At 46.3% G+C, this 24,494-nt stretch overlaps 2 protein-coding genes across 4 annotated transcripts; both read right to left on the bottom strand.

The window, feature by feature from the left end:
- Window positions 1-8,280: 8,280 nt before the first annotated feature.
- Window positions 8,281-10,975, bottom strand: LOC100830935 (ribosome biogenesis regulatory protein homolog). Its single transcript, XM_003568990.4, has 7 exons — window positions 10,636-10,975; window positions 9,910-9,961; window positions 9,695-9,823; window positions 9,395-9,512; window positions 9,086-9,272; window positions 8,883-8,996; window positions 8,281-8,795 (listed from the first exon to the last, which is right to left on the bottom strand). Exons 1-7 carry the CDS (start codon window positions 10,900-10,902, stop codon window positions 8,664-8,666), a joined length of 999 nt encoding a protein of 332 aa, XP_003569038.1. The 5' UTR covers window positions 10,903-10,975; the 3' UTR covers window positions 8,281-8,663.
- A 593-nt stretch (window positions 10,976-11,568) lies between these two features.
- Window positions 11,569-16,781, bottom strand: LOC100830424 (interactor of constitutive active ROPs 2, chloroplastic). Of its 3 annotated transcripts, none has more exons than XM_003568989.4 (4): window positions 16,611-16,781; window positions 15,148-15,208; window positions 13,902-14,166; window positions 11,569-13,570 (listed from the first exon to the last, which is right to left on the bottom strand). In XM_003568989.4, exons 2-4 carry the CDS (start codon window positions 15,165-15,167, stop codon window positions 11,918-11,920), a joined length of 1,938 nt encoding a protein of 645 aa, XP_003569037.1. In that variant the 5' UTR covers window positions 15,168-15,208; window positions 16,611-16,781; the 3' UTR covers window positions 11,569-11,917. The 3 variants fall into 3 exon arrangements, with proteins under 3 accessions (XP_003569037.1, XP_024315283.1, XP_024315284.1); XM_024459515.1 differs by lacking the exon at window positions 16,611-16,781 and adding an exon at window positions 16,094-16,285; XM_024459516.1 differs by lacking the exon at window positions 16,611-16,781 and adding an exon at window positions 15,427-15,961.
- Window positions 16,782-24,494: the final 7,713 nt, after the last annotated feature.

The raw sequence follows: 24,494 nt of genomic DNA, 5'->3' as shown, positions 1-24,494 counted from the left end.
CCAGAAAGGGAGTTTTAGTGATGCCATGACGTGTTGCCCTCTCACCTTCCCCTCACTCTCATCGTCTCTTTAATTTTCTACCCCAAACACTCCACCTTGCTTCCTTCTCCTCTCATCGTGCCGCCACCCCTGTTCTCTCCTCGCATCACCGCCACCCCACTCCTCTCATCGCGCCACTGCTCCTCTTCTCTCCTTGCATCGCAGCCGTGCTCTCCTCACGCCGCGCCGCTGAGCTCTGGCCACACCCGTCGCCGCTGGAAACTACTCCCTCTGTTCCTCAATACAAAAAGTCCAAGCTTTGTCTGAAGCCATACCTTTTCAAGTTTGACCAAGTTTAAAGAAAAATCTTCTAACATCTACAGTATCTAATAAGTATACCATAAAATTATATATCATGATGGATTTAATAAAACTAATTTAGAATTGTATATGTTGGTAAAAAAATTATAAACTTGGTCAAGCATGAAGAAGTTTGACTTAGGACAAAACTATGACTTCTTATATTTTGGAACACAGGTAATAGTACTATGTGGTAGATTGATGCTACATTGGAGTAGATTGTAGTGGCGGGTGAGGTGTGGCTGCCAGTAAACTAGAAAATAATACGAGATGAGGGTCCGCCGGTCGGTGGAGGCTATGGAAAAACATATTACAAAATAAATGGCATCGTGCGTAAGAACGCATATTTGACCGAGTTAGCATATATAGAAGGAAAATTGGGTTGCCGTCTTATTTTTACCAGGATTTAACGCACGGTTTACACAACTTGAGTCCTCTCTCCACACCCGTAACTGACCTAGAGGCCTGATACATATTCTGCTAACTTAGCCTGATACATGGACCCGCACTGTCGGATTGTGGGTAAGTTGTTAAATATGGCACGTTGTAACCAGTAGGAGAAAAAATGTGGCACGGAATATTAAATGTGGTAAACACTTTCACAAAATTACAAGTTGACTAATCCTTTAGAAGTTCATACAAATATGTGAATCATACGGACAAGAAGGACACTAATAAGCCATGAAATTAAGACGGGATGACTTGTTCTTAGCGAATGGAATATACATAAAAGCATGACATTTGGAATATAACCCAGCAAAATATTGAAATCGGTGTCAGCTCGTTGTGTGAATTACACCTGCTAAATAATTTGATATTAGTACCCCGAAATAGGTGACATGTATTGAAATCAGTGTCTCATTGTATGCATGTGTTTTCCATTACTGAGTTCCATGGATTAGACAATTTCTTCGCTTGGAAATGATGGTAAGGCAGGAGAGAAAATGGAGTGGCTAACACATACTTCCAAAGTATGCAATGTGCATGAAGTGGCTAACACATATTTTATAGTAGTGTGTCTACCATATAAAAAGTGGCTCAAATATGTGTCTACACCACATTATCTCAACTTGTGTTTCTATGACACTTTCTACAATGCCATCTTGAGGGGGATCCTCCGCGCTACCGTAGGGTGGGTGGATCCATGCTGCCGGGCCTCCCTACGGCATGGATCCAGCCTGTCGCGTCCATATATGGCTAGATCTGGCGGCCCCACCGCCGCGCACTGTTGTCGCGGCTCGTCCCGGCGCAGACGTCGCTCAATCAAGTGTGCCCACGTGGCCTCAATTAGTCTTAATTACACGAAGCGACTGACGGGCGGAGGAGGTTGGCCGCGTGCTGATGCTGCGTGCATCGCCTGCAGGTAGAGGAGACCTGAACGATGGCTTTGCCTCTCCCTGTTAATTTGACTTGAAAGAACTGCCTGAATTGCTCCATATCTCTTCCTACGATGGAACAGAGCAACCCGGTATTGTGGAAATGGAAGAATGACCCTCCAAATTAGAAAGGGAATTTTAGTGATGCCACAACTGTTGGGGAACGCGGTTGGCTACACTAGCACAAAATAAAAATTCTACTGATTCTGCCCGGATCAATGCTGTAGATAATGGATCACGAAATTACCACTAGACGCGCAGACCCGTAGCGGAAGTAGAGTCGATGATGCGTGTCGATGCCGAGTAGTCGTTCGGCCTGCTCCTCCTTGCCGATCCCACGAGCAGTTCGTCCAAGCGCCACAGGTGCAGCGCCTCCGAGGTATCCACACGTACAGGGAGGAACTCCGTGCGGCGGATTGCTAGATCCGATCATAAGGTTTTGAGCGTGGAGGTGTGACGGTCGAGTATAACTCGCGTCTGGACTGATGTAACCCTAGCCGGGTTGGTCTCCTCCACTTATATAGACGTCCCTAGTGGGCTCAACACTTGAGTCCTGTTAGGAGTCTAAGCCCGATACGAGTTGGATCCGATCCAACTCGGTCCCCACCCCTTAAGCGTGTGACCCTTCAGGTTCGCGGTCAGTCAGACACGACTACGAGCTCGGACTGCGGGCCTGAGTAACACCTTACTCGTCCACTGGCACCGACTCAAATCGATAGTTGGTAGCGGCGCCTAGCAGCACATGCCAACTCCTGAGTGACCACAAGGTATATTGACGAACCACACAATATGTCATATGCAACATTCCTTTTGCCTCACGATATGTGTGTCGAGCTCAAGGCAAGTGCTTGTCAACCTTGTGGATAGCTCGACTCTCTTCTCGTTCCTTTGATACAGATTCCCGAACGGGTTAACACTTAACCCAAATCGCATGGCCATGCTTTCCGAATCTGATCACTCGAGAGGGCCCAGAGATATCTCTCCGAATAGGAGGGGCGAATCCCATCTTGATCAACCATGACTCGCAGCATGCTTCTCAGCAAACCCAAAAGCTACCTTTATAACCACCCATTTACGGAGTAGCGTTTGGCAACCCCTAAGTAGGCCGATTCACATCCCAAGCTCATGCGATGACCTCAGGTCTAGGACTGGCATATACATCGTACTTGAGACTAACAAATGACAATCATCTCGTTGTATCTCAGTGCGGGTCTGTCCGACTCAACAATCTCATTGTCGAGTTCATGCTATCAGTCGGCAACACCTTGCCCTATGACTTGTGAAACATAGTCATCATACTGATTCACATTGCTAGTCTAGGTTATGTGTCCGCATAACCTCAATGACCAGGGACCATTAGAACAACATCATATAATACATAGTCTCACAAACAAATCACGTTTTTATTGATACATATCAGTGATGATGTTCAAGGACAATAACAATAACTCATGAATACATAGGAAATAACATCATCACATGATTGACTCTAGGGCATATCTCCAACAACGACGTGTTGTGCTCTCACCTTCCCCTCACTCTCTGTGTGTCTTTAATTTTCTACCCCCAACACGCCACCTTTCCTCCTTCTCCGCTCATCGTGCTGCCACCCCTCTTCTCTCCTCCTTCTCCACAGCCGTCGCTCCCAAGTTGTACTCGTGCACACGGATCCCTCTCCTCGTGCCGCCGCCATCTCCGACGGGAGCTACCGCTGCGAAAGGAAGGCCAGATCCGCATTGCTGGGCCTCCCTAAGGCTTGGATCTGGGCGTCGTGTCCTCCTACGGACAGATCTGATGAGTTTGTCTTTCTTTTCCTTTTTTTTAGTTTTTGCAAATTAGAAGGCTAGAAGCTACAAATTAAAAACTTAAGACTAAAGGCTAGTAATTTGTAGCCCCTTTTTGCCAAAGTAGCCCCGAGTCAACACTGCAGATCCATTGAGTTTTTTTTTTAAGTTTCTGTAAATTAGAAGCTTTAAATTAAAGCTGATGGACTCGGCCTCACCATCGTAACAGCACAGCTCGCAACGTTCAACCGGTGGAGGCGCTCCGCAGCGCCGGCAACCAAATGCCTCCCCCAAGAGGAGAAAATCAATCTAAGAAGACAACGCCGATGCTTGCTCTAGTGTTGCTGGAGTGGCTAACACGTAACTCCAAAGTATGCAATGTTGCTGGTGATCTGAGCGTGTCGAGCAGGCCCGGCCGCTTGGCAAGCAAGGCATGAAGAACACTGCTTCTGTTATTTTGCTTACGTTGTGGGAGGCTTGGAAGGAAAGGAATAGGCGTATATTCCAGCATAAACGTCTCCATCCCTCTGCTGTGTTCATCCTTATCAAAGAGGAAGCTGCGCTTTGGAATCGAGCGGGTGCGGGCCTAGGTGAATTGCTCTCCGGCTCCGATGATGTACCTTGAGCTACCTTAATTGTTCCTGTTCCTCCCTCCCTCTCTTGTGTTTTTCTTTGTTGTGTTTTGTGTACTTCTCCAGGGTTGATTCTCTCAACCCCTTTTATTGGCAATAAATAGCACGTTGTGGCTGTTTCGTCAAAAAAAAGAGTATGCAATGTGCATGGAGTGGAGTGTCTAACCCATATTGCGGAGGAGTGTCTCTGCCGCAAAAAGAAGTGACTCGAAAAATATCTCTACACCGCAATGTCTTAACTCGTGTCTTTATTATAACCAATATATTTTTTATAATGTCTCAGAGGACTGCCTCTACGTTATAAAGTGCCTTTGCGGCGATTTCATAGGGGCAAATAGCTATGAAGTGCCACTACCGAAGTGTCTGATCATGACATTTGGTTGTAATGATGCTAGGGCAGGAAAGAGGTGAAGTCCAAATGGCTTGGGAAGAATTGATTATAGTGCTCTCGCTCGGATGAACAATACGTTGAAACATATTCAAAAATGTTAAAAACATACTAATGTTCCAAGAAATTCCGTTTGAGCCCGATTGGCATCCATTCCGGTGCCTTGGGTGATGAAGAGGAGTAGCTAGAAAAAAAATGAGTAAGCTCTAAATTCGACATTGATTTCCAAACGACGAAAGAGGTCATTTTGTGTTCCGGTCCAACATTTTTCATGATTTTCTTGGACGAATTTTTCTAAATTAGACGAGTTTTCCTACATGTACGCCTCAAGTAGTACATTAAAATAGATTGTGAGAAGGTCCGTCTGTCCTAAGGGGACAAATTCCCTTCCCCTCGCTGCCTCGCACATACCCCCTCCCTCTCTCATTCATTTTCTGCAAATTATGAAAATCTCGTAGATTTTGTTGTTAGCCAAGGTATAGACGTTGCAAAACTTGATCGTTAGTTAATTACTCCCTTTGATCGTAAATTTTTGACTCAAATTTGCCCAAATATGAATGTATCTATTTTTTAAAAACGTCTAGATACATGTAATATTTCGACAACAATTTAGGATCGGATTATTACGAGTTGAGGTAGTTTATGACTTATTAGGAGCTGAAGTGTACTTATCATGGGCACAAAGCCGGCATGTGTAAACGAAGAATTGAGTTCGATCGGCCACACGAGGAACATGCGTGCACACAGAATTAAGTGGTCCTATATCGATGATGGCCATGGATTCTAGTAATAATTAATAAATAAAATGAACACCCATTTGGCTGATCCCCTTTACAAGTTCATACTAACATGTGAGTGACAGGGATGAGAAGGACACGAAGCCGGCTTTTAATTTGGATTTGATCGAACGAACGTGAAGAATGAAAATAAAGAATTAAATTGGCCCTTTGATCCACGTAAAGGACAAAGGCTGATCATGATAGCTATAGGGGGGCATGGCCTAACACAATCTTCCAGCATCACTATCATGTAGGATCTTTGATGGGGACAAAGTAAGCGACCATAATCAGATAAGTACCGATCTGAATTTCCCAATCAAAATTGTCATGTACTCATGTGAACTTAGATCAGATTGAGCGAGATCCATGGCAGATTATTATCGGAGGATGAGTTGAGAAACGTTTCGGCTGGCTTCTCTCTTGTCGAAAGTCCACGAGCAAGTGAGATGGAAAGATTTTATAGAAAGAAATTGAAACGGGCACCAAAATTATAAGGAGTGGCTATTACGTGCTCTCTCCGATCCATAATAAGTAGTATTTCTAGCACCTCAATTTACCAATCCATAATCCATGTAGTACTAAGCGCATGTAGTCTTAAGTCCATGGGTTAACACGTGGGCACACAGCACACCTTCCGTATTATTTTTTCCGATCCATATTAGTTGTCGCTAATTTAGTACAATTTTATACGACATCCTACAGCTCCGACTGGCACCAAAATGATACTCTCTCTGATACATATAAATTCGTCATTGATTTAATACTGTATCCCTCCCGAATTAACTGACGTGAATAGTAAGATCTGGTCAACTCTTGGAAATGGTTCAAGGGAGACGCTGAAGACTTACAAGGCGATAAAAATCACGTCACTAGCAGTAAACTTTTCAGTGTACGTTGGCCATTACTACTCTTTTGCTTCACCGCGAGTAATTTGCGTCTCCCATGTCCCTGTCAGCGTGTCAACCATTGTCGTAGGATAACTACCGGCCCGTCCGTACGTGCCGACATGGATCACCAATGGATGGATCCGCTGACGTGTCGACGTCGTGTGCCGTCACCTTTTGACCACAGTACACGCCTGATGGCAACCGGATATATATATATACGAATTTACGTCAATTATTTTTGATACAGAAAAAATAGTATTTACTGTGACCGGTCATCTGCTGCTGGCACTAGTATTCCTTCCAAGCACGGGAAGCACCTGTGGCCATCCAGGCAACAACCGTGTGCTTGTTGAGTAGTACTACCTGTAGCTAGTCGGCGACGTCGACGGTCGACCTCCAAATTAAGCTAGCTCCCGTCCTCTTTTTCCTTGTTCTTTCCTCGTGAAAAGGGAATTAACTTTAATAATTTCACTATGGCTAAATCTACTAAATCGTTTGATTTTTAATTAACGATCATTCGATTTCTCAGCTATTAGATATGACTTATATTTTTAAGATTCATAATTAAGAGAGGAAGTATGGATGACGTCCAGATACTAGTCCGATAATTTAAACTATTTTTTGATTAAATTAAAAATCAGATATGAGACCACACTGTCCATTTCTGCAATAGCACTGATGTTACTGTACATTACTTCCTCACATTATCCAGTTTCAACCTCGCACTGAAACAACGACAAGAATTTAGAAACGGAGAGGGAGTACTCCGGTATTTTATATGGACACTTATTCAGTTATTCATGTATACTCCACTCCAGTGTCAACGATGCGAATTGAAACTTGTGTATGTCCTGAAACTAAATAACTGACGGAATAACACTGTAACAGAGTTGACGGAGTACTAGCACAAGTAAGGAAGACAGCCACACGGCACGGCCGGTCGACCGATCTGCACCGGCCAAGGAGAAACAGATTAATCTAGGCCAAGTGTATACTCACTTCTAAGAGAATCTTCTTGTGCCTCTCATGTCATGTCAATGCATGGTATGGTCGGCGTACGCCACCGGTGGTCAACTGCTGATGGGGTTGCTCCTGCAGGCAGGGCTAAGTACTTGTACTTGTCAGGTAGAGTTAGCTTCGTCCTGTCCACAAGGGCACTCATAAGTCGACAGAATTGTACTGGTTGATATCAACCAAAGTAACAACGACCTGAGTCCGGCTTTTTTTTCTTTTCTTTTCGGAGTGCATATCGCATTGTAAAACATGTTTGGTTATAAAGGAAAAGGTAGGAGAATCCACAACAGTGTTACAGAACAAACATCAAATCGGCCCACTCGATAACTCTAAAAAATACATGCTCCTCACTCCGATCCATAAAACGTGTCGCCTATTGAATATAAACTTTGTACTGTCTTAGTATAAATTGGATGACATTGTTTTAAGGATCATCGTGCGGATTCGAACACTGACGCATCTTCGACAACTCTGCTCTAAGCCGGGAACCTTCGATTCCGGGTACTAGTACGTGAGATGTAAGCCATTATGTTTTTCCTTTTTGACAGGGTTTATGAATATAAGCATATTGTCCGAGAAAGGAAAAGGCATATTGACCGAAAAAGAAAAAGGGTTCTTCTTCACTGGCAATTAACTTTTATGAGCGGTTTTTTTAGCGGTTCACTGGCAATTAACTTGATCTGTTTGACCTGGTTTCTACGCTACTCCATGGATTGCTGCCATGCTGAATTAAGTCGAGAAGTTTTGTTATTTTTGGCTTGCTGAGTGGATTCTGGGCTGTGTTGGGCCTAACATAGAATTTGGGCCTGATACTCCGCACGTAACATGGATGGATGTTAGCACAAACTGCAGAAGAAATGAAGGAACAAAAGGACTGGACTGACATCTCTTAAGATCAAACTAGAGGATTTTTCTTTTAGAAACCAGGGATCAATCCCCGGTTCCAATTTGCATTGCATATGATGAAACCATAGAGAATACATTGTCATCATTCAGGTTACAGACCAAATAACACAACAGTTCAGATTTAGCAAGGCAGTTTCTCTAAGAACTTGCACTATTTTGAAGTCAGCTTATCTTCTACTACTACACTAAACGCCAAGTTCTTTGCCATCTAGCACATCAGCTTTGGTCCAGGTACAACACAAACCCAAGCAAAATTGACACACTGAAGGTTCCCGTTCACAGACATGGATTTCCTTCGATTAGGATTGCTTACTTTTACTATAGCGCCAACAGTTCTACAGACCACATTTCCAGAACTGAAAATGTAATACGTGCATATAGATATAGCCACAGCTATGCCATGACAACATTCAGGTTCTTGCGTCATAACCAGCAGTCGCCCGAACACGACGTGTCCAACACCAGACTTAAACAGGACAATAACCATACAAAATTTGCTAAATCTCCCCTGCCTGCTTGGAGAGACCACGCTTACGTCCTACTACAGCAAGCCTCAACCTAAGCAGCGGTCTTCTTTGAAGATTTCTTCTGGAGTTTCTTCTGAGGCTTCAGCTTTTTATTTGACCCGGAAGACGACTGTTTCTCTTTCCTTCTCTTGTTGTCCTTCTTCACTTTGTACATCGTGATTGCCTGGTATAAAAAATTATAGACCGCTGATGTTAGATAGATGGCGGACTACACAAATAATGTGCAAAGTAATGAATTCTGGAGCCTTGCCTTGCTGACATCCAATGGTTCCTCAAAGTTTTTGGCCAGTAGACTGTTCAGGATCTTGTCGTTTTGCTGTTTCTCCAGGTTGCCCATTCCTTTCCCTTCAACAACAGGGAGGAACTGCAGAAAAGAAACAGTTAAGCTATAAATATTATGATATTATCAAAGAAATGGATTCACAAAAGGTAAATAAGTTCAGAGAAAAAAACCTTTCTATTTTTGCCAGCTTTCTTAGGAGCCTTCTCACCAGGCAACTTTTTGTCAAACTTCCCACCACTAGCTGTCGCTGAAGAAGCCATGCCAGCAACATTCTCAAGATCTTCCTTCTTAGCTTTTTTAGGCAGATCAGCTTTAGTTCCTGTGATGGGCACAGCTGTAGCAGCAAGCTGAATATGACTGCATATAAAAACAAAACACTGTCATATGAGACACTTGAGTTTCATATGTAGTGAATAATAAATGAAGTAGTGCAGAAGCCACATCAGAAGGTATTCTATTAGATAGTAGGAAAGGATTACCTTGGCAGAGCACCAACTTTCGCAGCATTCTTCAAATTCCCTAGTCTGTTCTTTTCTTGCTTTTCGACCCTCTGCTTCTTCTCGTCCCTTCTTTTAGCAAAGGGGTCAACACCAGGCTCTGCACAAAGCCAGTAGTCAATTAAGAGAGCACCAGATCAACAAAATAAAGTTTTTTTGTACATATAGATTTCAGAACGAATGGGATTGATAGTGAGAACTTTACAGACTCTTCCAGTTTTTAAGCACACCAAAGGTTAACCAAAGATAAATGAAGGATTGACCATATATGAAGATACTAACCATCTGTCATTTTGGCTTCAATGATAGGAACGTCTCTGTCATCGTTAACACGATCATAGCCGTAAGTACGCTTCCACGAAGCAGTTTGCTCATCCCATTCACGCTTGTTCTTCTTGTGTTTAACAATCCCTGCAAGTATAGTAAACCAGGCAAAATAAAATAAATACAGTTCCAATATAAGTCACTCAAAAATTCAGAAAGAACAACAAGTTCACCTTTCGATTTTGCAAACTGCTCCCACTTAGTAGGAGGCTTCGGCCTTGGTAACTGGTGACAGAAAAGAGAAAGTTTAAGCATATTACAAAATGCAAGCATACATGAACACACACAAAATAACTGCTGGTTTAGCCTAAGCCTGATTACTGGTTTATAGACTGGCACAGAGGAAGAATGAAAAATCAGAACCTATACAGTCCCTAAGGCTACATTTAGTATTGCGGTGCATTCTCATAATCTCGTTTACTCCATCCACCGCTTTTGCATATTTTATCGTTTGGCAAACCAACTTTTTCCCTACTTCCTTGTGCAGTTTATCCGCAGCAGATTTTACAATAAGTTCACTAAGTAATATGCTGGCCAGGAAACTAGAATCGATGCTCGCATCCATAATCTAAACCACAGGAATTCATTCTTCCCAAGTCGAGGAAACAATCAATAAATGGAGTGACTTCAACTCTGCTTATCTTCGGATCGCAAACCTATGTAAGTGCATACGCCCCACAGCAAGTGCGTACGCGCCACAGCAAGCAATTCCATCGAAGCCCCACACCAATCTACCTCCCACACTCGCATATTGGGCAGTATCCAGCAACGCACGAAGAACTAGTCCACAAAAATCGTCTGACTCATCGTATATACAGCAATGGATGCTTTCAAGATCACTACCGTGTATATAGCACCTAAAAAGGGACGAGAGAGAGGAAGGGATGTCATATTCTCACATGCTTCTCGCGGGGGAGGCGGTGGACGGGCGGAGGGAGGCGGACGGAGGGCCCGTCACGGCCCACGGTGGCCGGCAGAGCGAAGAGCGCGTCGGCGACCGCCTGCGCCAGCTCCGTCGCCTTCTGCAGGCACTCGTTCCTCAGCTCCTCCCTGGAGGACTGCGCGGCGGCGATGTGGTGCGACGGGTCGCACGCCATCAGGTTGCCCAGGTCCACCTCGTAGTTGGTGGCCATGGAGGTCGCGGCGGCGGCGGTTTCTTCCGCCATGTGTAGGTCGCGAGGTGGGGGTTTGGGGTTCGAGGGGATGGAGGCTGCAGAGGCGTTGGGGAGGGGAGAGAACTAGGGCTTTGCTGGCCTTTAGTAACCTGGGCTACGGGCTACCTTATGGGCCTTAACGCTTGTGTGTTCCTTCGGCCCCACAGCAGCTTAACATGGGCCATCTCTATTGGGCCACCTTATGTGGCTCTGAAAATTAATAAAACCAAATAAATATTTTCGCTCGACAAAAGAAATTGGTCTGTCCTAAATGATCGCCTTTTTCTGTTTCCCTCCTTTTTCTTTTTACGAATAAATAGTCATTTCTGCTTGTTTCACAGATCTATGGGTTTTGTACAAATTTGTTGCCTACTAACAGTACTGGATTTTCAGTATCAAAACTTGATAGATACTTCCTCACGTATTTTGATCTCGAATTTTACCAACAATTAGACCAACAATATGTACATTATATGTTAAAAATTTATACCGTTGAGAATTCGATGATATGATTATTGTAGCACATAACCTTCATAAACAAAGTCTAATTGTTGATCAAAGTAAAACCCTCAGAAATATGTGCGCACCATCGCTTAATTTTTCCGGATTATACTGTCAATGCGCACAATACCTATCTGTCTCCTTTTGCAGTTTGAATAATTGTTTGCAGAAGCAGCAGAACCCAGAACAGAAGGTGCATAATGATTAAACATCCAAGGTCTGTTTTTAACATAGCAACAACATAGGCAGCCAAACAAAGCAAAAGCAGCTGCTCCAGAATCTGGTGACATCACAAGGTATCATCTCTCAACTAACACAACAGATATATCCATTCTACTACCATTGCAACCCATGCATCAGCCTAACAACAACCCTAGAAGAAAAGCTCAGCTACAGATTTTAACTGCTACTCATCATGACATCATCAGCAACCTCAGGTGAACTGAGCATGTTGTTACACAGGAAGGAAATGGAGCCAGGCCATTTTGCATTTGGTCTCTTGCTGCTGTTGCTACTACTCGGATCTTCACTTGGGGCTCTTCTTCCACAGCCCGCTCATCCTCCGCAGCACGCCGCTGTTCCGTCGCTTAGGGGACTCCTCGTCCGAGAACGGCGATCCCATCATCTTCCCGCCGATCGAGCTGTTGTACTCCGGGTCCAGCGACCCCGTCCTCCCCACCATCCGGCCGTCTTGGTTGTTGTCGTTGTTACCACCAGCGTTGCCCGTGAGGGCAGCGGCGGCAGCCTCAGCGGCCTTGCGCCACTGGTCGGACTGCACACGCAGCCGGCGCAGCTCCGCATCCGCCTCCACACTCGCCACCTGCGCGGCATCCAGCTGCTCCGAGGCCCGGGCGGCGCGCCGGCTGCTCTTGTCAGCCTCTTCGGTCACATACCCAAGCCGCATCCGGACGTCCTGCTCCGCGGCCTTGGCCAGCTCCAGCTCTGCAACCGCTGCCTCGTACCTCTGCTGGACCTGAGCCTCCTTCCTGCCTGCCTCAGACTTGAGGGTCTCATTCTCCTCCGCCATGCTCTGCAGCGCGTTCTCCTTGTCCATCAGGTTTGCCTTGAGCTCGGCGATGTCTGTGATCGACTTCATCAGCTTGGCCTCCAGCTCTGGCTGCATTTCGCTCAAGCCATCAGACCTGTGAAGGTCCTGCACATTGCCTGACAATGCTGCCATGAGCTCATCATTCTTTCTCTTCAGCTTGAGCTCCAGATCACAGATTTGGCGCGTGCACTCAGACTTCACATTCTCCAACATCTCGTAGGCTGACTTTGTCTCGATGGTCATCCGAGTTTGCTCCTCATGGTACCTCATCTCAGCCACCTCAAGCGCTATTCTCAAGTGTTCAATCTCTGGGTCAGAACTTCCACAGCTTCCATTGATGTCACCACCGACATGCACACTCTTCAGAACTTCAGTCAGCGGACTGCCAAAGCCACCATTGGCATAGCAATCATGTGCTTCGTTTGGAGATTCATTAGCTGCAGCCTGCACCTTCTTCAGATCTTCCTCAAGCGAGACTACCCGAGCTTTAGACTCACTGAGCTCAATGTCCTTTGACCTCAGGTATTCTTGCAACCTTGCACCCTCAGCAGCAAGTGAGCAAATGTTGGCTTTTGCAGTGTCCAGCTGCAGCTTGGTCTCGGTTGCTGTGGCATTCGCATCAGCTGCAGCCTTGTCACTCTCCACAACATTGACCTTCAGGCCTTCAATCGTAGCAAGCCGGAGCTCCATCTCCTGCTTCAACCCCTCAAGCTCAGAGTCCGCATCCTCACATTGCTTGGCACGGGCTGAATCAGACTGCACTGTGGCCTCTAACTGCAACTTCAGCCTCTGGATCTCAGACATGGCTGAGCTGAGTGCAGCGGCATCCACTGACTGCTGCTTCTGCATGGCCTCGAGCTCAGACTGCCAGGCACGGTCATGCTCCTGTTGGATCTTGCGCAGTTCCTGGAGACGGGATTCCTCTGCTGCTGAAAACTCAACAAGCTGGCGCTGCGACTCCTCCAGCTTTGAGGATGCATCCTCCCGCTGCTTCTTTGCTTCATCAGCCTCCTGCTGTGCGTGGCGCCTTCGTGCCTCTGATGTGCTCAGCTGTTCCTTGGTCTTCTTCAGCTCATCTTGGAGCTGGTTAACCTTAGAGTCTAACTCAGATAGCCTACTTGGGCGCTTCTTCTGAAAAATGAATGGAAATAGTATGAATTAACTAATTCAAATGAAGCTTACCGGAAAAGATTCTGCATTTTCAGAGCTAGACTGATTAAAGATGCAACTAAAGTCGTCATACCATTCAATTATTATCTTATTTGATTAAAACCACTTCTAGGGTAACTAACTGTACGAAGAGTGCTTTGGGATGTACAGTACAAGACTTCTGGAAAATGAAAGTTTAGTTTCGGAAAAGATCTCTATCAAGTGTTCTTCTAATTCCATATGGCCTGCCTTTAGACGCACATTCTAGAGAAAAATCAGCAACACCATAACTGCAAAACAAGTCATGTCCTACCTCAGTAATAGGGCTTCGTGGTGAACGCCGCTCGATGACCTTTGGGCTCCTCTCAGTAGGTGTTCTTGTTGGTGTGATCCCTGCAGAGTCAGTCTCATTCCCTCCGGTTTTCGCCACACGAGACGACCGAGGAGTTGCTGGAGACGTCCTCTGTGGAGCATCTGAAGGGCCATTCCTACTTGCTGGAGACGTCCTCTGCAGAGCATCTGAAGGGCCATTCCTACTTGCTGGAGACGTCCTCTGCAGAGCATCTGAAGGGCCATTCCTACAGAACTCGGAACGGCAAAAGGCTTTAGTATCAAGTATAAAATCTCACATTGAATGCTTATTGAATTGTAGGAAAGGACTCATGAAGATGAAGTGTACATGCAGTGGTAATTAGAAAATAAACCCAGGAGCTCGGCTACTTGGTTAGGGACTCATGAAGTGTGCATGCAGTGTAATAGTAATTAGAAAATAAACTCAGGAGATCTGCTACTTGGTTATAAATTTCTAACCAAATTTGATATGATACCAAGGTATGCTTGGTTCATTGCCAAAATTCACCATGCCAATTTTTTAGTCATGACCGAAAGTTTGGTCTTTGTTTGGATGATAGCTAATATTTTGGCTTGCCAATGTTCCTTTGCCAACTCTAGTTCATTTTTCTTACTCCCTCGGATCCATATTAATTGTCTCAAATTTGACCAAATATGGATGTATCTATGCCTAAAATGCGTCTAGATACATGTAATATTTCGACAACTAATATGGATCGGAGGGAGTACCAAAGTTGGCCAACTCATGGGCAAGCAAAAGGTTGGCCTATATTTTTGGCTAGCCAAAATTTCAGTAGGGCAAGTTGAGGCTCAATCCAAACACATCTAGTAGAAACTTCACTTTCAACAGAAAAAAAAGACATAACCTACAGTGTTAATATGTTACAACCAAAGGATAAAAATCATTAGTAATTATTTTGATGGCCTGGCAAAGGTAAAGAAAGAAAATCCTAGTCAACACAAGATTTGTAAATATATTTTACTATGCAGAAGTAAATCACAAGTTTGACCTGCACTGATCCCAGTACATTCGATCCCTTTAATGCAAGCATTATGACACCCTAGATACTACTGTCCACCGAGGTGGTAAACACTGCCTCAGGGAGGCACATGCATGTGTAGAACTACAGTGTGCTTGAGCAACACATGCACAAAAGAATGAAGGGAAAAAACACATGAAAGTTACAGGACATCTAGAGCCAGCTAACCTGGTTTTTGAAGCCTGCATGATGAGATTCCTCACCAAATCCTTCTGCACTCACTCAACTTCTGCAGTAATCATAAAAAGTACAACTGTTGACACACTAAAACTGAAACATGGTATTTAATACATGAAAGTAACTACGGTAGTACTACTAAAGCAACTACAGCAGTTAAAATGCAGATTACTAGCAGAAGAAAATTTCAAAAACCAAATGTAGCAAGTTATGGGGTACTGCAAAATTGATGAATATTTTTTTTGGTATGGGGACTAAATTAACCTGAACCTTTCATGAAAGCTGGAAAAAAAAAAGGAAGTGGCGATATTTGTTTCCTCTTTACATCCGAATTAAAAAATGTGCCCACACCCTGTAGCCTCAGGCAGAGGTAACATAGTGCACCAAATTGCACACAAGGGAAGGACTCAAGGCCCAATCTAAAAGGAGTCATCAGGTTGAAGGAATCCAGCAGACAGCAGAAACCTACTCCCACAACAAGCCTAAAAACATCGCAGGCATACCAAACTGCCCCTGATTCATGCAAGCAGCACAGTGGACATTGAGGGCTAAAATGGACAATCCCTTCCAGGGTGGAGAACAATAATGGCAGCCTTACATGGGATGGGGCAATGGCATGGCAGGGAGTAAAGAAATGGAGGGGTCAAAAATTCAAAGGTTAGAAGCTGCAGTAACTTGCACAGTTACAGAGTAAGGCCATTATTATGAATCCCCAATGGGCGTAGACTAGATCCTGCTCATGTTTGTGGAGCGGAGGAAACCGAAATGCATTGATGGGCAAGAACTACTAGTAGTAGAGCAGGAGGATAAACATTTACTGGCACTGTGTGACACTAAGATGCACACACAAAAAAACTTTGGGGATTAAAACATCTGAAGAAATGAAGCACTGTCCAGATTTCTTGTAACGGATTTGATTAAAGCAAAAATGTTGTACCTGTAACAGTACCATTAGAGGCAGTTATTAGCTTGTTCAAAATATTGTAGTATACAGTACCATTTAGGGCCAGCAAGAACAAGAAAAAAGAAGAAGTTTTTATCTCAAAAAAAGAACAAAAAAAGGGGACATAGATTCAGAGGAAAAGAACTTAACCCTAAAACCACTCCAAAAACAAAGATCAAACAAACAAATGTGAACAGATAAGCAGAGAAATGAGGGGGTGGACCGGATTATAGGAATGCAAAGGCCCAAAATTTTCTCTTGATCTTTGGCACTGACTGCTCCCACTACTTGACGAAAACCACGGAGACAGAGGGCATCAAACATGAACGGAATCCCTCACCCTCCTCCCGCATTCACCAAATCAAACCCCCCCAAAAAAACCTCCCTCTTCATAATGCTACAGGAGCCCAAGAACACGGATCGATTTCTGCAAGGAGCAAGAAAGAACGGATCGAGGAGGAGGGAAGGGATACACCATTACAAGGAAGGAAGGGGGAAGAAAATCTCTCACCTTCCTCCTCCTCCTCTCTCTCCAAGGCTTCTTGTTCTTCTTCTCACTCCTGCTCTGTTCTGCTGCAGCTGCTGTCTGCTAGTGTGTGTAGTGTCTTCTCCTCCTCCTCCTCCTCCTCTCTCGGGTTCTGCCACCCCTCTTTCTTTCACTTGCATCGATGGAGGCTAGCGAGAGAGAGTGGTTTTGCTTTGCTCGGCTGCTGAGGCCCACCGGTCAGTCGGGCGGGTTTCCCTGGAAGGAGAGTCGTTCTCGTCGTGTACCGAGGACGGGCTAACCTGACGTACGTTCAACTACTGACGGGTGGGACCATGTGTTCTTCGGGCCCCCATGTCAGTTCTGTGGGAGCGTGAAGGGGGGTCCCTGCAGGCGTGGGTCCCGGGTGGGGGGCGCCGCGTGGGTCCCGACGGGAGATGTTCAGTCAAACAGGTATCGGGCGCTCTGACCGGTGTACCACATGAGATTTTTTTTAATAAGCCCTAAACCCCAAGAGGCCAAGAGTTAATTCTTGGTCTGAGTTTTTGTTTTCAATTTTCGCGGGAGTGTTCTTCTTTTAAGCGATGCTTTCCGTCTTCTCTTTCTTTCTTTTTTCTTTTTTGTCCATGAGTTTCGTTTTTTTACAGTAGCTAGATAAATGGATGATTGTTTTCACCCTTTTCAGTAAACGGAGAAAGGTTATGACATAAAAATTAGAGAGCATATGATCTACTCTTTTGGTAAAATAATACTCTTTCCGTTCAAAAATAAGTGACGTGGATTTGCATAAAAATTTATACAAATCCAAGTCACTCACATCATTTATATTGGGACGGAGGGAGCAGAAACCAGAATGCATGGATCCGCGTGGGCCAAAATGTGTTGTGTCATTCTTTTTGTACGAAATCGATGCTGACCCGAGGCACAACGGGAAACGTCACGGAAGATGGGGACGCGCATTGCAGAAGGAAACAAGGCAGCTGACAGTAGAGTTGGCAGGAGTATATTGTGCGTCTCTCTCTCTGGATGGATCGATCGACAGATGATCTGGTTAGGTTCATGTAATTCTACATTCTCTTGTCTCTCATTTCAAAAAAAATATCTAATTCTTGTTCTCCAGTAAAATAAACACCAAAAGCATAGACCCATTAGACCCATATAGGGCGCATTGCCGTGTCGTTCTTGATTGAAGCGATGCTTGTTGATGGAATGTGAGATAGAAAGACTTCACAAAAAACATGAGCATCGTGGTGCATTCAAAAAGGAAACATGTAAGAACAAAAGAGGTTGCCCAAGGCTTGAGCCCATGTGTGATTTCAATAGATGCACGTACAAATTCAATGGAGTTCAGCCTCATGCATCTCGGCCTGAATTATATAGAGGTTAGTGTATTTGTGGACGTCTCTACTGTATTTCTTAAAAAAAAAGACAAGTACATATCAAAGGTCCATTTTTAAAACGTCCAAAAAATGCACGTATGGTATTTTTCTGAATAAATAGATCGATCTATACAAATATCCTCGTTTTGGAAAAGCTCACTAGCTTGCCGATCTATCCTCTTATGGATCTATACACACTGCATTTTGATCCATGATCTATGAGCATGATCACTAGCATTAGACTCGCTTGTATGCACTTTGGCATCAAGCAATTAATTCATCAGCACATATAGCTCTTAGCTAATAGTACAAGATTGGAATCGGCCCATCGGCTGGCGTCCCAACTAATCCAGCCTAATCCTGTCGGCTGATCAGAGATTAATTCAAAGTATGCTTATACAGTGCCAATGGCCATTTCCGATGTACTCTCTCCCTTTCATAATTCTTGTCGAGATAATGTATCTATACACTTCTTAGATAGATACATTTATTTTTGGTCATTTTATTTGCGCTGCATTTTTGGTCAAATTTGACACAAAATTATGAAACAGAGGGAATACATTATTAAGATGCCTTAAAGGAAAATTTTGACTGGATGATCGTCCCCAAGGGAAGGCATCACTAATAACTACTCCTTCTGATTCTAAATTCTTGACTCAAATTGATACAAATATGATGTGTCTATTCTTAAAAAGTGTCTAGATACATGTAATATTTCGACAACAATTTAAGATCGTAGGGAGTAGCTACGAGCTACCCATTATTAACTGCGTCCCAATATGGTGCGGTTCCACATGATGTTTGCTTGAACCTTTTGGCGAGAAAGCTGCTAAAATCCTGGGCCGATCATCATGCATGTGTGTAATGTAACTACTCCCACTCAAAGGGTTCTTTTACAGCAAAATTATTGTCCCACTCACAAAGCTGCAGAAATCCTGGCTGTTTCTGGTTTTCTTGAGGGTATCTTACGAAACTGGATATGGGCTAAGTGGGCAAAGTGCACCGTTGCTTTCCTACGGGGAGCCTATATCGTGATGGGCAGCTGGCCCATGGACTATTCAGTAACTCAAAGGGAATATGAGATAGGAGGAGACGCAGGAGTTCAAGGAGGAGCCCGGCCCAATTACAAACGGCGCAAAGTAGCAGCCCGCGGGTATTTTTGTTCAGTAGGCCCATCATGAGAAGACCAAGAACCGTGAACACGGCGGGGAGGCCGCTCGTTCCTATTCCCTTTTCGTTTCTCTGTTTTTAGAAAAAAAAAGGACTGCTTCTATGTATTGGTGCACTTGCTAGCAATTTATATCCATTTTTTGTAACAAACGTCATCACTATCCCACTGGACCGCGCTTGCACATTGTGATTCAAGCGTAAACCCTCAGACTTAGTGCCCTTCAACCTGCCAGTGGCGCCTAGACACATGTGTTACTTTTGTAGTATATAGCAGAATGTCCGTGCGTCACGGTCCAGGCAATCCACTTTTAGGTTTTTTTTTTCTCTCTTTTTTTTCTCTTAGACCACACCCGTTCTTCCTCTTGGGTCAGCTTCTCCGAGAACGCCCCGCTCATGTCCGGACGAGCGTCCGTTCCCGTCTTCCTTTTTGTGCCAAAAGCAGCAGACACACGCGCCGGCCGCCGCAATCTCCGCCCTCGACGATGCCTCCTCGGCCCGTGACCCGTCCAGGTGCTCTGAACCGTATCCCTCGGTCCTTCTCTTCCTTTTCCCCTCCTCAATCATCCCCCATAATCACGGCTGAACCGCCTTAGCGCGCGTTGTCGTAGCAGCTCTCGAGTGATTGCCGACGTGGCGAAGACACGAAGTGTGACGCTGAGGAGTTTACCCAGGTTCGGGCCATCCGGAGGTGTAATACCCTACGTCCTACTTTTGTGCGTGGATTCCATTGATTTAAGGGTGTTTACAGGTTGCCGGGGTGGCTCCCCGGCTAGCTACTTGAACTCCTAAGAGCCTCTCAGCTCTGTCTATCTTAGTGTTGCCATGTGAGGGTCTAACCTATCTTAGTGGGATGCGAACTGAGTCAGAGTGGCTCAGATCAACACGGAGGGGACGAGGGCTGAGAGAACGAGTATGTTCCCCTGTTTTCTCTAGAATTAAATGGTGTATGACAAGATGGAGCCTGCATGCCAGAGCCATCGGCTCTCGGATGGAAGGAGGCACCGCATGCCTGACCATATGCTGCATCGCAGGATCAATCTGCCGTTGCACCTACAGATAACGAGCATCACCAAAGCAGGAGAGTAAGGTCGAATGTATGAAGAGATATCTTTGGGTTTTTAATTGTGTTTTCTCCGCCGCGTCAGGCGAAGTATTTTTGTTGGATTAGGAAGGGTCTCCTATTGGGCTGCGCCAGGAGAGGGGAGCTCGGCCGTCTGGAGCGGATGAAGGAGTGGTTTGCGTGCGGGCGGACAAGGTGGGTCTCAGGGGCTTGACGAAAAAAAGGAGGAAAAAAGGTGGAACGGTCCGTATTTTTTACATTGGTATAGATATAGATATAGATAGATTCGGTGCAAGTAATGGGCAAGCCGGCTTAATAGGCCTAATATACATGCAATTCTGAGGGCCCACAAAATTTATGGGATATATATAAACAGATTCGGTGCAGGTAATGGGCCAGCTGGCTAAATAGGCCTAATATACATGCAATTCTGAGGGCCCACAAATTTTATGAAAAGTTTGACAGACGACGGCGAAGATAACGGTCCGTATTTTTTAGATATAGGTATAGATACATGATGTAATATGTCGATGATTCGAGTGGTAGCTGGGTGTGTTACCTTTGATGTATACATGTTGTATTGTGCTAGTGTGGAATCATTTTCACAGGGGTGCTCTTTGAAAAAGAAAGGCTTATGACACGGTAAGTGAACGTATCTACGGAGGAAGAATATGATATAAGTTCGGCGCCCCTAGGCCACATTAGGAATCTTTAATGACTAACCACTCATGAGCAAAAAAGAGAAGAAAACTTTAGAAAAGAGAAGCCTCGATAAGTGTCAACAACAGCTGCAGTTTTGTCCCATCCCAACCTCCATCTTCTAGGATGTTTTGTAGTCTTGTTTTCTCCTAGCCTCTTTGCTGAATCGAGATGTTTCTCTCACCTATTCACAATTCTTCTTTCCTCCCTCTCCTCTCCACACTCCGCTGGCCCTCTTCTCTACTCGTGCCGCCGCCCACCCCTCACGCCGTGCCGCCGTCCTCTACCCCTCCTCACGCCGTCTCCTGAAAGCCCTCTCCTCGCGCTGCTAGAGGAAGTCTAGATCCGGAAGGCCGTGTCCTTCTACGGGAGGGATCCGGGACGTCCTCCTCGGCCAGATTGGCGTGCCACCGGGAAGTTGTAGTCGCATCACCACTGTGGGAGTCATCGACGCTGCAGTCTGGTAAGTTCTACCTTTCCTTTTTCAATTTCTGCAAAATCCGATGAGTCTTTTTTTTTCCTTTTTAGCTTCTCCAAATTATAAGCTACAGACCTCTGCGTCTCCCATCCTCCTCCTCGCTGCCGTGGGGCAAAGCCTGCTCGGTGCCGAGGGCGACATTTCGTTTTTTCTCGGCCGGCCGCGTCCCGAAAGGTCGCAGGAGCTCGCGGTCGGCTGCCTGGTGGTAGCGGCTCTCTCCGTCCAGATCCGGTGACTCTCTGGCTGGATCCGGTGGCTCTAAGGCCGGATCTGGTGTCCTCCTTCATATCTTCTTCTCCTCCTTCGGTTGTTCCTCGACTTAGGCAGGTGGCAGCGAGGCGACATTCTCTCACGGCGAGCACCTAGGGTGCACGTTTCGGTGGCTCCGGGTCAGGGTGGGCATTCAGTTGAACGGTTCGGTTCGTTCTTCCGGTTTTCGGAAAATTCGGTTTCTAGAAAACGTGGACCGATCGGTTCTTCCAAAAACTCCTAACCAACAAAATCGGTTACCAAAAATTCGGTTTGGTTTCGGTTTTGACCGAAAAGAACCGAACCTACCTTGCATGAGTCGCCGGCGCCGTTCTTCTGCCAAGGCCATCTCAGATCTCCCCGTCTGCCCGAGGCCCCAAGCCCACGGGCCACTTGAAGTTGTTGGGGTAGATGAACGTTGGGGAGAAGAGAAGCCGAACCGTGGCGGGCTGGCGACGTGGTTAGGAATGTCGATCCGGGGAGGACGGACGCTGATTTGCAGGCGCTGCTGGCTGTTGTGCTGCAGGGAGCCGAAGTGGGCATGGCGGCTAGGTTTCGCATGAGGGGAATCGGAACTGCGACATAGAACTGATCAATCATCTCGAAGGGACGAGGAAGTGGGCGTGGTCGAAGGGATGAGGTGCCGTGGATCGGGCTGTCAGTTTTGTCTATTGGGCTAGACCGCTCGGTGGGTCGGCCCGAGCAGGGGAGTTTGTTTCCCATTTTATTCGGGTAGCCGAGCGTCAAAACCGAACAAACCGGGATTAATTCGGTTTTTGAATATTCTGGACCGAATTAGGCACCGAAAATTTCAGGTTCGGTTTAAACGGTTTCGGTCCCTGTTTTTTTGACTCGGTACTTCGGTTTTCTGTTAAAATGCCCACCCCTAGCTTCGAGGCATTCTGGCGCCGCATCCCCCGGATGAGTGGCCATCTCCGGCAGCTGCCGAACATCTGCTGCTGCTAGGGTGCGAAGCAGGGTGGCTTTGCAGGCCCCTTCGGCGCCGCATCCTTGGGCGGGCTATCCTCTGCAGTGGCTGGCTCTCTCGGTTCTGCAACGGCCTCCTCGAGCTTCAGCCTGTGTCGTCTGTTGTGGCGGTGTCTCCATGTGGTGCGGTTGCGCTTGCGCTGCTAGTCGCAATTTCTGCTGCATTGCGATCGGCACGCGATTATTTGCCGGTAGGTTTGGTGTTTGGAGTGTTTGCTCTGGGTGAAAACTCGCATAGACGTTGGTCTTTGACGATGCCAACGATGTTGTAGCGCCGTTTCCTTCTTGGAGGTGTCGTCGAAGAGCTTCTACATTCCCTCACTTTGATGTCTTGTGTCTCCCCGTGAAAACCTAAGATTTGTCTACGGCCGGATCGGGCGATGACGGCGTTTTTTACGTTGCTTTCCTCCTTGGGGGCGTCGTCATGGAGACCATGACTCTTGGGGGCACCGGGTGGTGTGGCCGGTCTATGGTGGAGCTTCTGGTCTCGTGTCATTGGAAGTTTAGTGGTGTCTCTTCTTATGTCTTGTTTAGCCTAAGGGCGTCGGTTTGTGTCCGCTGAGAACGTGTGTTCTTATCATTTTGTGCGGTCTCGGCATGTGACGCCTTTCGTCTTCACTGTCGGCATGTAGGTGTCGTGTTGTATTCTCAGTGGCGTGTGGTCCTTCGGCTTAGCCGACGGCACGTAGGTGTCATGTTGTATTCTCGGTGGCGTGTGGTCCTTCGGCTTAGCCGACGGCAAGTGGAGGTAGAATCTCGGTAGTGAGTCGCCCTTCAACTTCATCTACGGCACATCAGCGTCACAGTGGGTCTTAGCAGCGCACGACCCTTCGACTCTGCCGGCTACGTAGGAGTCGTGGTGCGGCAAGACACAGTGTCTGGGTGGGCTCGGCAAATCGACGCCTTTCAACTGCATCGGTGATGCTCTTTATTGTGCATTTGTTTTGCCGTTGGCATGTTTTGTGTGTCTAGGTTTTCTTTGTTATGCTTGTTTTGGCAAATCCTGCCGTTGTACTTGTTGTATCCCGATTCCTTTATTTAAACTGGATTTTGCCCGCTGTAGTCCCTTAAAAAAAGAAGAAACTAAAACTTCGTAGAACTAAAACTTGTAAGTTTGTAGTCTGATGAGGTTTTTTCTTTTTTGGTTTCTGCAAATTAGGAGTTGCAAATAAAATAACTTAATACTTGAAGCTAAAAATGTGTAGCCCCCAAAGTCATGATATTTCTATACATCAAACTTCACTGAATTTCCCCCCATTGGCCCTTCCATCAGTTCTTCACTGAACCCCCACCACCATCTCCGGCGAGCTCCCCCTCCCCATCCTCTTTGTATACGATGCTTCACAATTCATCTCTCGCTCTTTCTCCCTCCTTACAAAGAGGAAAGATTCTAATATATTGATGTTTATTCACAGGTGGGTGGACCGCATGGCGTCGTCGTCTCTGGTGCCGGTGGAAGGCGCAGCGGCGGTTCCGGAGAACGGTAAACAGGGGCAGGGTGCCACTGCTGAGAAGCTCCGCTACATGGACAAGGACGTCGCCAAGTTCCTCCAGGCCGCGGCCAATCCGCCCCACCACCCCCGCCATGGCCGGCTGACAAGCAAGTCGGCCCCTGCCGCCGCCGCCGAGCGCGCGAGGTACGGCTGCGCGTTTGAGCCGGCGTCGGAGGAGGAGGGGCGGCGATTCGCGCCGCCGCAGCTGGTGTGGGCGAAGGTGAGGACCCACCCGTGGTGGCCGGCGCAGGTGGTCGACCCGGCCGACGCCTCGGCGCTCGCCCTCCAAATGCGCCCCGGCGGCGGCGGGGCCGTGCTGGTCGCCTTCTTCTCGGACAACACCTTCGTGTGGGTGCCCGATGCCGACGCCGACACGGCGTCGAACAGGCTCCGTAC

This window comes from Brachypodium distachyon, chromosome 2, assembly GCF_000005505.3.
Source record: "Brachypodium distachyon strain Bd21 chromosome 2, Brachypodium_distachyon_v3.0, whole genome shotgun sequence".
In the NCBI taxonomy this organism is placed as follows: Eukaryota; Viridiplantae; Streptophyta; class Magnoliopsida; order Poales; family Poaceae; genus Brachypodium; species Brachypodium distachyon.
Note: the sequence above shows the minus strand (reverse complement) of the source record. Positions and strands in the feature narration are given on the sequence as shown.

Bases quoted from the DNA above. Each gene is read 5' to 3' on its own strand.
- LOC100830935 (XM_003568990.4), bottom strand. From the start codon at position 10,902: ATGGCGGAAGAAACCGCCGCCGCCGCGACCTCCATGGCCACCAACTAC. The intron at 9,962-10,635 runs GTGAGAATATGA...TTCTGTCACCAG, and splicing joins GCCTCCCCCGCGAGAAGCAT to TTACCAAGGCCGAAGCCTCC. The intron at 9,824-9,909 runs GTGAACTTGTTG...CTATACTTGCAG, and splicing joins GCAGTTTGCAAAATCGAAAG to GGATTGTTAAACACAAGAAG.
- LOC100830424 (XM_003568989.4), bottom strand. From the start codon at position 15,167: ATGCAGGCTTCAAAAACCAG. The intron at 14,167-15,147 runs GTTAGCTGGCTC...CGAGTTCTGTAG, and splicing joins ATGCAGGCTTCAAAAACCAG to GAATGGCCCTTCAGATGCTC. The intron at 13,571-13,901 runs GTAGGACATGAC...TTCATTTTTCAG, and splicing joins CACGAAGCCCTATTACTGAG to AAGAAGCGCCCAAGTAGGCT.